The sequence below is a fragment of the Salvelinus fontinalis genome, chromosome 23 (genome assembly GCF_029448725.1).
Source record: "Salvelinus fontinalis isolate EN_2023a chromosome 23, ASM2944872v1, whole genome shotgun sequence".
Taxonomy (NCBI): domain Eukaryota; kingdom Metazoa; phylum Chordata; class Actinopteri; order Salmoniformes; family Salmonidae; genus Salvelinus; species Salvelinus fontinalis.
Window position 1 is genome coordinate 19,875,482 of NC_074687.1, and position 15,467 is coordinate 19,890,948.

The window sequence follows — 15,467 nt, forward strand, 5'->3', positions numbered from 1 at the left end:
GAAGCAGCATATATTAGTAGTAGGACGAATTATGTATGATGAGATAACAGTACCCATGTTGACCTGGAGGTGTTCAGCTATATTCTGAGAGCCAGTGGATCAGGAACCCATTTTAGAAGTGCAGTCACACACGCATGCTTCCTTCTCAGTGTGAAGGGCTGCCTGTCACTGGTTTCACCAGATCTGCAATCCAATAGGTTTTGTTCCATAAGCTCCTCCACACCGAGATGTGAGAGGTGTGCGCACGTGTATGTGTGAGTGTAATTAGTCATGGTTCAGTGCAATGCTCAAACACACACACAGAGCTGCAGATGAATCTACCGGTAGTCATGCTGTTTGTGTCTGACATGGAGAGAATGAAGCATAGAACAGAGGTATGATTCCTAAGATCACACCAATTATGATAAATCAGCAGGCTGGGGTGTCAGGCCGAACTATGACCCAGAGGAGCTAGCCTGCAATGCTACATGACATGTAGATGAACGGGAGGGAAAGGCCACAGCTGCTGTATACATGCCAACACACTAACAGTAAATGACAAGCCAAGAGGTGAAGGGGTTACCTAGCTACAGCCATGGAAATAAACCTGATTATTAGAGATGCATTGTGAGGTTTATGTAATTACATTTACCTGTGGCTCAGTGCAACCACAGCTCTGGTATCGGGTTTCCTCTGGCAGAGACTGATGCACCTACTACGGAAGACCAGCACACAGACTCTGCGAGTAGGCAATTTTTTTATTCATGAATTGATCCCAACCCTGCTAAGGCTGGTTTGTTCTGGCATGATGACACTGGTTGGGCAAATTGTTCCTTCAAGGGACCAGGTCAATCTCTTACCGACTTGGCAGACAGAGATATTTAAAAAATATACAGTACCAGTCAAAAGTTTGGACACCTACTCATTCAAGGGTTTTTCTTCATTTTTACTATTTTCTACATTGTAGAATAATAGTGAAGACATCAAAACTATGAAAGTACACATATGGAATCATGTAGTAAGCAATTTTCTTTACAAATCAAAATATATTTTAAATTTGAGGTTGTTCAAAATAGCCACCCTTTGCATACTAGGAGTTCTCCAAACCAGCTTTACCTGGACAACTTGTCCAACAGTCTTGAAGGAATACCAACATATGCTGAGCACTTGTTGGCTGCTTCTCCCTCACTCTGCAGTCCGACTAATCCCAAACCATCTCAATTGGGTTGAAGTCTGGTGATTGTGGAGGCCAAGTCATCTGATGCAGCACTCCATCACTCTCCTTATTGGTCAAATAGCCCTTATACAGCCTGGATGTGTGTTGAGTCATTGTCCTGTTGAAAAACAAATTATCGTCCCACTAAGCACTAACCGGATGGGATGGCATATTGCTGCAGAATGCTGTGGTAGCCATGCTGGTTAAGTGTGCCTTGAATTCTAAATAAATCAATGACAGTGTCACCAGAAAAGCACACCCACACCTCCTCCATGCTTCGGGGGGGGGGGGAAAACACACGCCACACATGCGGAGATTATCCATTCACCTACTCTGCGTCTCAAAGACACGGCGGTTGGAAACAAAAATCTCAAATTTGGACTCTTCAAATCTCTTCAGATTTGGACTCTTCCTCTGCAGCAGAGGTAACTCTGGGTTGTCCTTTCCTGTGGCGGTCCTCATGATAGCCAGTTTCATCATAGCGCTTGATGGTTTTTGCAGCTGCACTTGAATAAACTTTCAAAGTTCTATACATTTTCCAGATTGACTGACCTTCATGTCTTAAAGTCTTGCTTATTTGAACTGTTCTTGCCATAATATAGACTTGGTATTTTACCAAATAGGGTTGTCTTCTGTGTAACACCCCTACCGTATCACAACAACTGATTGGCTCAAACACATTAAGGAAAGAAGTTCAACATATTAACTTTTAACAAGGCACACCTGTTAATTAAAATGCATTCCAGGTGACTACCTCATGAAGCTGGTTGAGAGAATGCCAAGAGTGTGCAAAGCTGTCAAGGTAAAGGGTGGCTATTTAAAGAACCTCAAATATATTTTTACTTGTTTAACACTTTTGTTTACTACATGATTCCATGTGTGTTATTCACTAGTTTTGATGTCGTCACTATTATTCTACAAGGTAGACAATAGTAAAAATAAAAAATCCTGGAATTTACATTTACATTTTAGTCATTTAGCAGACGCTCTTATCCAGAGCGACTTACAGTAGAGTGAATACATTTTTATTACATTTTACATACAAGGATATCCCTACCGGCCAAACCCTCCCTAACCCGGACGACGCTATGCCAATTGTGCGTTGCCCCACGGACCTCTGCGACAGAGCCTGGGCGTGAACCCAGCCCAGCCTGGGCGCGAACCTAGAGACTCTGGTGGCGCAGCTAGCACTGCGATGCAGTGCCCTAGACCACTGCTCCACCCGGGAGGTCATGAATCAGGAATGGGTAGATGTGTTCAAACTTTTGACTGGTACTGTGTGTGTGTGTGTGTGTGTGTGTGTGTGTGTGTGTGTGTGTGTGTGTGTGTGTGTGTGTGTGTGTGTGTGTGTGTGAGAGAGAGATGAGGTCGACCGAATATGATTTGTCAACGCCGATACCGATTATTGAAGGATCAAAAAAAGCCGATACCGATTAAAATCGTCCGTTTTTTTTTTATTTGTAATAATGACAATTACAACAATACTAAATGAACACTTTTAGTTTAACTTAATACATCAATAAAATCAAATTAGCCTCAAATAAATAATGAAACATGTTCAATTTGGTTTAAATAATGCAAAAAAAAAAAAAAGTGTTGGAGAAGAAAGTAAAAGTACAATATGTGCCATGTAAAAAAGCTAACGTTTCAGTTCCTTGCTCAGAACATGAGAACATATGAAAGCTGGTGGTTCCTTTTAACATGAGTCTTCAATATTCCCAGGTAAGAAGTTTTAGGTTGAGGTTATTATAGGACTATTTCTCTATACCATTTGTATTTCATATACCTTTGACTATTGGATGTTCTTGTCGGCACTTTAGTATTGCCAGTGTAACAGTATAGCTTCCGTCCCTCTCCTCGCCCCTACCTGGGCTCGAACCAGGAACACATCGACAACAGCTACCCTCGAAGCATCGTTACCCATCGCTCCACAAAAGTTCATTAGAATTCGCTGTGCCTCAAGCATTGAGCTGTTTATGACTTCAAGCCTATCAACTCCCGAGCTAGTTAGCGGGGTGCGCGCTAATAGCGTTTCAATCGGTGACGTCACTCGCTCTGAGACCTTAAAGTAGTTAACTAATACCGATTTTTCCCAAGGGGAAAAACTACTTTAAAGTCTCAGAGCGAGTGACGTCACCGATTGAAACGCTATTAGCGCGCACCCCGCTAACTAGCTTGGGAGTTGATAGGATTGAAGTCATAAAGAGCTCAATGCTTGAAGCACAGCGAAGAGCTAATGGCAAACGCACAAAAGTGCTGTTTGAATGAATGCTTACGAGCCTGCTGCTGCCTACCACCGCTCAGTCAGACTGCTCTATCAAATATCAAATCATAGACTTAATTATAACACACAGAAATACAAGCCTTAGGTCCTCAATATGGTCAAATCCGGAACCTATCATTTTGTAAACAAAACATTTATTCTTTAAATCATCCCCCGTTTGGCGAAGTTGGCTGTTTTTGTTAGGAATAAATAGTCTTCACACAGTTCGCAACGAGCCAGGCGGCCCAAACTGCTGCATATACCCTGACTCTTTTGCACAGAACGCAAGAGAAGTGACACAATATCCCTAGTTAAAAGAAATTTGTGTTAGCAGGCAATATTAACTAAATATGCATGTTTAAAAATATATACTTGTGTATTGATTTTAAGAATGGCGTTGATGTTTAGGTACACATTGGTGCAACGACAGTGCTTTTTTCGCGAATGCGCTTGTTAAATCACCCGTTTGGCGAAGTAGGCTATGATTCAATGATAAATTAACAGGCACCGCATCGATTATATGCAACGCAGGACAAGCTAGATAAACTAGTAATATCATCAACCATGTGTAGTTAACTAGTGATTATATTAAGATTGATTGTTTTTATAAGATATGTTTAATGCTAGCTAGCACCTTACCATGGCTCCTTGCTGCACTCGCATAACAGGTAGCCAGCCTGCCACGCAGTCTCCTCGTGGAGTGCAATGTAATTGGCCATGATCGGTGTCCAAAAATGTAGATTACCGATTGTTAGAAAAACTTGAAATCGGCCCTAATTAATTGGTCAACCTCTAAATATATATATATACAAATATAACAAAACACAATTAATTGTGCTCTTTCATGAACAATAACATTAGTGATGCCTATGAATACATGTGTCCTTTCACAAAATTTGTTTGGTGAACACTGGCTGAACCCGTCAGATAACTAGATGTGTTGATAGGATTCAAAACAAACTAACCGAAAACAGGAAACAAATATCTAAACTTCAGATCGGTCAGTAATTCCTAATGGATTTCTCAACTCACCCTCAAGCTTAACGTTCAACTCAACCATAGGCATAAATAATTAATGAACACAGCACACTGTAAAAAAAATTATCTAGTCATGTTTACTAGAGTATACTGAACACAGTTCAAGCTGGGAGTTAAAAGCATGTGAGCCAAGGATTCAGTCCTTTACAATTTAATGTCACTGCCAAGAAATCACACCACCTTCGGCTACAATGGGCCGATCCAACAGAGGACAGTACAGGGAGTGCCAAACCAGACGTGGAGCTAAACATGCACTTAAAACAAACTTCCATATCTGAAAAATATACAGGAACAAAAGAAGACACATTGCACAATGTAATAATAATAATCTGGACTCTAGTTATTCTCCTAGAACATATTTCCTGAGGGGATTTTTTAATCCTCCTTGTACTCATTCAGGGCCCGTTTGAACACTGTCCTCACTAACACACGATGACAATGTTTTGCTAATGGCTTGAGTCAGCTGTTAAAAAAATGCAAAGCCGAATATATTTCCATAAACTGTGAGCGACAAAAACACAGCCAGGGAAAAAATAAAAAACAAATACAAACTAATGAATGGTTCTGGGAGGTTAAACACAGAGTGCTCGTTCAAAATTCTTCATGTAGATTAACTAAACGCAAAACCCTCTACAGTAAGCGACTGAAACATAGCAAAACCCTCTACAGTAAGCGACTGAAACATAGCAAAACTCTCTACAGTAAGCGACTGAAACATAGCAAAACCCTCTTTACTTGAGCTATACAATAGTGACTACTGCAGTGTTGTTCACACTGACATGTAGCCGACCACTTATTTCTGATCCCGGCCTCATCTCTTCCCAGGCATCAAACAGCAATAAATATTTTATTTTGGGCAGGCCATGTCAACTATGGCAAGTTCTGACAAACAGAAAAATAAAAACACGCCTCAGAGGTGGTGACAGAGGTCCCTGCAGAGCGAGCAGTAGAGAAAAAGCTTTTAACACTTACTGCTCTCTACATCTAACGACTGCTTCACAAATGCCCACAATACACCTGTCGGGACAACTCCACCTTACCCACCTCTCACAGGCAAGCAAACAGCAACCTACAGTAAACAAGGGCCCTGATTTTTGTGATAAATAATTTACAGGTAAATCTAAACATTACAGAAAGTTAAGTTAGGGGGAAAACAAGGGGCACGCTAGTTACTAAAATTCTATAGTGCTAGTAGTGCCCAACTTTCATTCTTTGTGAAGCACTTGTCAACTCCAGCAGATTCACCGCAGAAAGTATGTGTGTGTTCATTCACCAGTTCAATGAGTTGAACAGTCAGTAGAGACAAATGTCAGTCAATGGTGATTGCAACCTCTTTTTGCAATGTTCTCCAATTTGCCAGGTTTGTCTCCCAAATCAGGAACGCATCAGCTGCACTACAAGTTCAGTCTTACACAACCTGTACACAAAGTAATTAACCAAAAGCTAGGTGTAAGAATCTAAAGCCTTGCAGGCCTTAATGCTCAAATAAGTTCTTTTTCAAAGCCGTTTTGGAATACTGGCTGTCCAAACAGCAAGTTACAAGTGACCAAATCAGATGTGTTGTGTTCAGACAGCAGTCATTTGATGACATGGCAATGCTAGTTGTCATAGTAAAGACGGATGTGTAAGCAGTGTAGGCTGATTAGTTTGCGACATAACTTTTGAGTGCACCACCAAAGTGACGGTGCATGCCATGGACATGTCCCAATTGCTTTGAATGTTCAAAATCATAGTGCAAAAACTCTTAAAGCCTCAAAAGGATGATCAAACTTTTAAAACAAGTCCTTTATGTCTTGCCACAGCAGTCAACTAGTTAGGTAGCCATTTAGCATTCCAGCACATTCACTCATCTTGTTGTAAACAATTAACAAGCTTCAAATCAAACTTTATTTGCCACATGCGCCGAATACATGTGTAGACCTTACAGTGAAATGCTTACTTACAAGCCCTTAACTATTATTGAACTGCACTGTTAGTTAACAAAATATTTACCAAATAAACTAAGTAAAAAAGAATAAAAAGTAACAGAAAAAAATAATACCGGTACCGAGTCAATGTGCGCGGGTACAGGTTAGTCGAGGTAATTTGTACAAGTAGGTAGGGGTGAAGTGACTGTGCATAGATAATAAACAGCGAGTAGCAGCAGTGTAAAAAACAAATGGGTGTCAATGTAAATAATCCAGCGGCCATTTGGTTAATTGTTCAGCAGTCTTATGGCTTGGGGGTAAGAAGCTGTTAAGGAGCCTTTTGGTCCTAGACTTGGCATTCCGGTACCGCTTTCCGTACGGTAGAAGAGAAAACAGTCTATTGGGTGACTGGAGTCTGACAATTTTATGGGCTTTCCTCTGACACTGCCTATTATATAGGTCCTGGATGGCAGGAAGCTTGGCCCCAGTGATGTACTGGGCCAAACGCACTACCCTCTGTAGTACCTTACGGTCAGATGCCGAGCAGTTACCATACCAGGCTGTGATGCAACAAGTCAGGATGCTCCCGATGGTGCAGCTGTAGAACTATTTGAGGATCTGGGGACCCATGACAAATCTTTTCAGTCTCCTGAGGGGGAAAAGGTGTTCTCGTGCACTCTTCACGACTGTCTTGGACCATGATAGCTCGTTGGTGATGTGGACACCAAGTAACTTGAAACTCTCGACCCGCTCCATCCACTACAGCCCCGTCGATGTTAATGGGGGCCTGTTTGGCACGCCTTTTCCTGTAGTCCACGATCAGCTCCTTTGTCTTGCTCACATTGAGGGAGAGGTTGCTGTCATGGCACCACACGGCCAGGTCTCTGACCTCCTCCCTATAGGCTGTCTCATCGTTGTCGGTGATCAGGCCTAGCACTGTTGTGTCGTCAGCAAACTTGATGGTGTTGGAGTCGTGTTTGGCCACGCAGTCGTTGGTGAACAGGGAGTACAGGAGGGGACTAAGCACAGCCCTGAGGGGCCCCAGTGTTGAGGATCAGCGTAGCAGACGCGTTGTTGCCTAACCTTACTACCGGGGGTAGCCCGTCAGGAAGTCCAGGATCCAGTTGCAGAGGGAGGTGTTTAGTCCCAGGGTCCTTAGCTTAGTGATAAGCTTTGTGGGCACTATGGTGTTGAACTCTGAGCTGCAGTCAATGAACAGCATTCTCACATAGGTGTTCCTTTTGTCCAGGTGGGAAAGGGTAGTGTACAGTAGAGTGCGACTGAGATTGCGTCATCTGTGGATCTGTTGGGGCGGTATGCGAATTGGAGTGGGTCTAGGGTATCCGGGAGAATGCTGTTGTGAGCCATGACCAGCCTTTCAAAGCACTTCATGGCTACCAACGTGAGTAGTCATTTAAGCAGCTACCACATGTTCTTGTCAAATTCAGAGTAGCTAGCAAGCAACGAGATATGCCAAATAATCTAAAAACGACTTGGTCAAATAAATCTAATTTGTCCATTCAGACAAGTTGCATGGACAGGAATCAGATTTGTATCGGATTTCAAACCACCTTCATAGAAGGTTTGACATTAGAGGTCGACCGATTAGGGTTTTTTTAACGCCGATACCGATTATTGGGGGGCCAAAAAAGACGATACCGATTAATCGGCCGATTTTTATTTATCTATTTGTAATAATGACAATTACAACAATACTGAATGAACACTTATTTTAACTTAATATAATACATCAATAAAATCAATTTAGCCTCAAGTAAATAATGAAACATGTTCAATTTGGTTTAAATAATGCAAAAACAAAGTGTTGGAGAAGAAAGTAAAATTGCAATATGTTTTATGTAAGAAAGCTAACGTTTCAGTTCCTTGCTCAAAACATGAGAACATATGAAAGCTGGTTGTTCCTTTTAAGATGAGTCTTCAATATTTCCAGGTAAGAAGTTTTAGGTTGTAGTTATTATAGGACTATTTCCCTCTATACCATTTGTATTTCATTAACCTTTGACTATTGGATGTTCTTATAGGCACTTTAGTATTGCAAGTGTAACAGTAGCTTCCGTCCCTCTCCTCGCTCCTCCTGGGCTCGAACCAGCAACACAACGACAACAGCAACCATCGAAGCAGCGTTACCCATGCAGAGCAAGGGGGAACAACTACTAGAAGGCTCAGAGCGAGTGCGTTTGAAACGCTATTAGCGCGCGCTAACTAGCTAGTCATCTCACTTCGGTTACACCAGCCTCATCTCGGGAGTTGATAGGCTTGAAGTCATAAACAGTGCAATGCTTGACGCACAATGAAGAGCTGCTGGCAAAACGCACGAAAGTGCTGTTTGAATGAATGTTTACGCGCCGGCTTCTGCCTACCACCGCTCAGTCAGATAATTGTATCCTCAGTCAGATTATATGCAACGCAGGAAACGCTAGATAATATCTAGTAATATCATCAACCATGTGTAGTTAACTAGTGGTTATGATTGATTGTTTTTTATAAGATAAGTTTAATGCTAGCTAGCAACTCACCATGGCTTACTGCATTCGCGTAACAGGCAGTCTCCTTGTGGAGTGCAACGAGAGAGAGGCAGGTCGTTATTGCGTTGGACTAGTTAACTGTAAGGTTGCTAGATTGGATCCCCAGAGCTGACAAGGTGAAAATCTGTCGATCTGCCGCTGAACAAGGCAGTTAACCCACCGTTCCTAGGCCTTCATTGAAAATAAGAATGTGTTCTTAACTGACTTGCCTAGTTAAATAAAAGGTATAAAATATATAATTAAAAAAAATAACAATAATAATGGGCAAATCGGCGCACAAAAATACCGATTTCCGATTGTTATGAAAACTTGAAATCAGCCCTAATTAATCGGCCATTCCGATTAATCGGTCGACCTCTATTTGAAATGTGCATTGAAACATCCGATTCGATATGCTTTTTGACTGTTCAGACTGCATGGAAAATAACATATTCGAATACGCAAAAAAAATATGATTTGAGTCGCTTTAAACTGCCTGTGTGAACAAGGTTGAGAGTTACCCAGATGCATAAAGGCTACAGGAGTTCTCATTGTGTTGGTTTCAGTGGCCATCCCTCACCCCTAGGTATGAAATGCAGAAGACACATTTCAGTTGAATGTATTCAGTTGTACAACTCACTAGGTATCTCCCTTTCCTTTCCCACCTGGCTTTTTAGAGTCATGTGACTATACTCCGGTAGCTCTTGAATAAGATCTGTGGACACACAATTTGCTGGAGATAAGGACCAGACAGACAGTGTTATTTTATGTAAATCCTACTGATGGCCCAATAAGCGGTTGAGTTTTACATAGATGATTTCTCTGCTCCTCTTTCTTCAAAGCCGGCATAGGGCGGCGCACAATTGGCCCATCGTCGTCCGGGTTTGGCCATCATTGTAAATAAGATTTTGTTCTTAACTGATAAAGGGTACTTTTTTTCTTCTTTTTTTTAAATAAAAGCTGTGTCTAATAAATGTAGCCTAGTTGGAGTTGCTTTAGAGATTGCACTTTTGTAGTACATTTTATTTCACACTGACATGTGTAAAGTTTAGGGTGCAACAGGTGCACAGTCCTCAGCATCTCTTACCTGTGTCTGTGTTCATCATGGTCCCCCTGTCCATGAATGACCACCTGTCCACCAGGATGCTTAGCACCTTTGGGCGCCTCGATGTGCGGAATCAGCACGTCTTCCAAGCCCAGGTCGAAGCGCTTGTGTTTTGAGTTGTCCGGGAGGAAGAAGAAAGCTCCAAAGCATAAAGTGATGAAGGCACTGAGGATGAGGAGCAGGATAAACTTCTCTGAGAGTCTCAGGGTGGCCCTGTGGTGTGGGAATGAGGCGGCACCGGGTGACAGGGTGGGTATCCTGCGGCCCGACAGTGGCAGTAGAGCTGGTGTGGTCATGTTGGATTGTGGAAATTAACTCAGGGTGGACGAATGTCACGGCTGTATTATCTGCTGCTGTATTATCTCATTGTGGCGGCGAGTACTTGTCCAGAAATCAAGTGTCGTGGTCCCTCAGTGAAGTGACTGGACACCAGTAAATGTATGAGTTTCATTCTGAAATTGAAGGAGAGAGTAATGAGGAAATAGCAGGTACTCCGATATTATCGTATGGTTGATTAGCCTGAAAACTGCCTGTCTTACAGTCAGACAAATAGCATAAAAAAGGTCACACACAAAATACACTGGAGGCTTTTAAAAGTCATTACATGTACGAAAACATAAGCACATGCTTCTGACTAGTGTGAAATGTACTATATTTATGAAGCACACAATCTTAGTTTGTCTATAAGGATAAGGCATACAGAACGCAAGGTGAATTGAAAGCACTTTCCAAGCAGTGTCGGCAAATATATTAGTCAAACCGGTTTGAAAGGGGAAAGATATTTCTAGGTATGCAGGCTAGCAGATGTTACATAAAATAGCGCTACGTAGATAGCAGAAACACCTGCGTGAGCGCGTGATACCAACAATGCACATCACCACCACCCTTCAGTGATATACCTAGTGTACTAAATAAACTCCACTTCTTCACCGTGGAGTTTAATCAGTTATGACATAACAAATGTAGTGCGAGACGACACATTGTTTAAAAATAATGTTACTGTAATATAATTCAAAGTAACACTTAAGAATATTTAGTTAATCAGCATGGAGAAACCAATCTTACCGTGCAACTCCTTTTGTCATTCTGATCCATGGTGTTTGGTTGTGATCCGAACGCTAACGTTCTGAACTGGATAACAAAAAAACGAATCAAACCCAACGACACAATTATTAATACAGTTAAGCAATTGTTTAATACCTAACTAAATGTTGTAAACTAATTGAGCAGGATACATAGCTTTCAAACAGTGAAAAATGTACATCCGAGCGACTGTCGCATCATCGACAGAAATGAAGCCTTAATAGCTAAATTACCGAGAAATTCCCCCATTACCATTTCATAAATAAATGCGCAGGTAAAATGTTATGTTGCTGTTAAAATCAATCACGTCTTGCTAGCTAGTTGAATACTCCCAATATATTTTGTCAGCTTCCTCACACGGCCCTACGCCTGATGTCGGCGTCTTCACAGAATACCAAGTTCATCCGCTGAATTGACAGGCTTGGCTAGCACAGCTAGATGGCTAGCTAGCTAAATTGCTAAAGGAGAAACTGACTATCTACCATTAGCTGATTAAACACATACATGTGAACCCACAATATTGTATTGTAATATTAGCAACTTTTTTTCGGATATGTTGAGGTTTGTAAAACGACTTGGCCAAAAGACTGCGCCTTTTTCTGTAAAGGCATCTACCTAGGTAGCTACTGCTAACTAGCTATCAGAGGAGGTCCGTTACGATTGTTTTGCTGCTGCTGCTGCATCACCTCAATAATGCCTTTGAGGAAATCGGTGGCAGAAAGGCATCCTAGTCCACAGTTTCCAAATAGCTGCTTTCAGAAATGTGCTCATGTCTTCAGCTAGCTAGTTATGATTTCCTTTAGGAGTTTTGCTTTCCACTTTGCTTCTTTCGTTGTGGATAACTAGCCCTGTCTATGTTCAGGCATGTTGATACTGCTGCAAAGAACGAAAGCTCCTCCCCTCATTCTCCAGCCTGGTAAATTTAGGGAGCGTCTATCAATTTCGAAAGACTATTTGCAACGTGCTTATCTGTGTAAATTAGCAGTGTTCTGGCTGCGTTTAGACAGGCAGCCCAATTCTCATATTTTTTCACTAATAGGTGTTTTGATAATCAGATCAGATGTGATTGGTCAAAAGAAAGCATTTCACAGGGATGCTGGCCAAGGTTAACTGCAATGCTTCACACAGTTGTGTCATATTGGCTGGATGTCCTTTGGATGGTGGACACACGGAAACTATTGAGTGTGAAAAAAACAGCAGCGTTGCAGTTCTTGACACAAACCTGGAACTTACATATTTTATTTTTATTTCACCTTTATTTAACCAGGTAGGCTAGTTGAGAACAAGTTCTCATTTACAACTGCGACCTGGCCAAGATAAAGCAAAGCAGTGCGACACAAACAACAATGCAGAGTTACACATGGAATAAACAAGCGTACAGTCAATAACACAATAGGGGAAAAAAGAAAGTCTATATACAGTGTGTGCAAATGGTGTGAGGAGGTAAGGCAATAAATAGGCCATAGTAGCAAAGTAATTACAATTTAGCAAATTAACACTGGAGTGATAGATGTGCAGATGATGATGTGCAAGTAGAAATACTGGTGTGGAAAAGAGCAGAAAAGTAAATAAAAACAATATGGGGATGAGGTAGTTAGTTTGGATGGGCTATTTACAGATGGGCTATGTACAGCTGCAGCGATCGGTGGCCAAAGGAGGCCAAAGGAGGTGTTGGCTTTGGGGATGACCAGTGACATATACCTGCTGGAGCGCGTGCTACGGGTGGGTGTTGTTATCGTGACCAGTGAGCTGAGATAAGGCGGAGCTTTACCTAGCATAGACTTATAGATGACCTGGAGCCAGTGGGTCTGGCAACGAATATGTAGCAAGGGCCAGCCGACCAGAGCATACAGGTCGCAGTGGTGGGTGGTATATGGGGCTTTGGTGACAAAACGGATGGCACTGTGATACACTGCATCCAGTTTGCTGAGTAGAGTGTTGGAGGCTATTTTGTAAATGACATTGCCGAAGTCGCGGATTGGTAGGATAGTCAGTTTTACGAGGGTATGTTTGGCGGCGTGAGTGAAGGGGGCTTTGTTGCTAAATAGGAAGCCAATTCTAGATTTCATTTTGGATTGGAGATGTTTAATATGAGTCTGGAAGGAGAGTTTACAGTCTAGCCAGACACCTAGGTATTTATAGTAGTCCACATATTCTACGTCAGAACCATCCAGAGTAGTGATGCTAGTCGGGCGGTCGGGTGCGGGCAGCGAATGGTTGAAAAGCATGCATTTAGTTTTACTAGCGTTTAAGAGCAGTTGGAGGCCACCGAAGGAATGTTGTATGGCATTGAAGCTTGTTTGGAGGTTTGTTAACACAGTGTCCAAAGAAGGGCCAGAAGTATACAGAATGGTGTCGTCTGCGTAGAGGTGGATCAGGGAATCTCGCGCAGCATGAGCGACATCATTGATATATATGCAGAGAAAAGAGTCGGCCCGAGAATTGAACCATGTGGTACCCCCATAGAGACTGCCAGAGGTCCGGACAACAGGACCTCCGATTTCACACTGAACTCTATCTGAGAAGTAGTTGGTGATCCAGGCGAGGCATCATTTGAGAAACCAAGGCTGTTGAGTCTGCCGATAAGAATACAGTGATTGACAGAGTCGAAAACCTTGGCCAGGTTGATGAAGATGACTGCACAGTACTGTATTTTATCGATGGCGGTTATGATATCGTTTTGTACCTTGTGCATGGCTGAGGTGCACCTGTGACCAGCTTGGAAACCGGATTGCACAGAGGAGAAGGTACGGTGGGATTGTAAATGGTCAGTGATCTGTTTATTTATTTATTTTATCCCCTTTTCTCCCCAATTTTCGTGGTATCCAATCGCTAGTAATTACTATCTTGTCTCATCGCTACAACTCCCGTACGGGCTCGGGAGAGACGAAGGTCGAAAGCCATGCGTCCTCCGAAGCACAACCCAACCAAGCCGCACTGCTTCTTTAACACAGCGAGCCTCCAACCCGGAAGCCAGCCACACCAATGTGTCGGAGGAAACACCGTGCACCTGGCCCCCTTGGTTAGCGCGCTCTGCGCCCGGCCCGCCACAGAAGTCGCTGGAGCGCGATGAGACAAGGATATCCCTACCGGCCAAACCCTCCCTAACCCGGACGACGCTAGCCCAATTGTGCGTCGCCCCACGGACCTCCCGGTTGCGGCCGGCTGCGACAGAGCCTGGGTGCGAACCCAGCCCAGCCTGGGCGCGAACCCAGAGACTCTGGTGGCGCAGCTAGCACTGCGATGCAGTGCTCTAGACCACTGCGCCACCCGGGAGGCTACCGGGAGGCTATAATATCTATCAGGGTGCCCATGTTTACGGATTTAGGGTTGTACCGGGTGGGTTCCTTGATAATTTGTGTGAGATTGAGGGCATCTAGCTTAGATTGTAGGACTGCCGGGGTGTTAAGCATATCCCAGTTTAGGTCACCTAACAGAATGAACTCTGAAGATAGATTGGGGGCAATCAATTCACATATGGTGTCCAGGGCACAGCTGGGAGCTAAGGGGGGTCTATAACAGGCGGCAACAGTGAGAGACTTATTTCTGGAGAGATTCATTTTTTAAATTAGAAGCTTGAACTGTTTGGGCATAGACCTGGAAAGTATGACAGAACTTAGCAGGCTATCTCTGCAGTAGATTGCAACTCCTCCCCCTTTGGCAGTTCCATCTTGACAGAAAATGTTGTAGTTGGGAATGGAAATCTCAGAAATGTTGGTTGCCTTCCTAAGCCAGGATTCAGACACGGCAAGGACATCAGGGTTGGCGGAGTATGCTCAAGCAGTGAGTAAAACAAATTTAGGGAGGAGGCTTCTGATGTTAACATGCATGAAACCAAGGCTTTTTTGTCTCAAGGCTTAACAATCCTTCTTTAACCTGTCTCCTCCCGTTCATCTACACTGATTGAAGTGGATTTAACAAGTGACATCAATAAGGGATTCAAGCTTTCACCTGGTCATGGAAAGAGCGGGTCTTCTTAATGTATTCTACACTCAGTGTATGGATCCAGCAATAATTGCTTTAGTAGTCTCACTACACTAGGTAGAAGGGTTGCCTCTTACAATGTTAACAATGGTCGTGTTTCCCTGCTCCTACTTTGCTGACGAATGCCAGATCTTACAACGCCTGGATAGGTATTTTACGTATCAGCTAACCACATCATATTGTATAGTAATTTGGTACCTGACGGCTCAGTCGATGATGTGGCATGCAACCATTGGTTGATGCATGCAAATTCTGTGCAGGGGAACACAAACAATGTTGGCCTAGGTCTGTGATTTCCGAGACTTCTTTGCAAGGTCTTAAATTAAGGTACGGGAGCATTTAGGCCTCGGAAGAATTATGGGAAAGT

At 42.9% G+C, this 15,467-nt stretch overlaps 1 protein-coding gene across 2 annotated transcripts in view; it reads right to left on the minus strand.

Annotated features, from left to right (window-relative positions):
- Positions 1-12,028, minus strand: part of LOC129820988 (mannosyl-oligosaccharide 1,2-alpha-mannosidase IB) — a 128,106-nt gene extending 116,078 nt beyond the window's left edge. Inside the window, exons 1-3 of one of the 2 annotated variants that reach the window (XM_055878176.1) lie at positions 11,803-12,028; positions 11,099-11,164; positions 10,016-10,485 (exon numbers count right to left, since the gene is read on the minus strand). In XM_055878176.1, the coding sequence (XP_055734151.1) occupies positions 10,016-10,329 (314 nt within the window). In that variant the 5' untranslated portion in view covers positions 10,330-10,485; positions 11,099-11,164; positions 11,803-12,028. Of the gene's footprint in view, positions 1-10,015; positions 10,486-11,098; positions 11,165-11,368; positions 11,768-11,802 lie in introns of those variants that run through there. The other variant, XM_055878177.1, reaches the window with a different exon arrangement.
- Between the last annotated feature and the right edge of the window lie 3,439 nt (positions 12,029-15,467).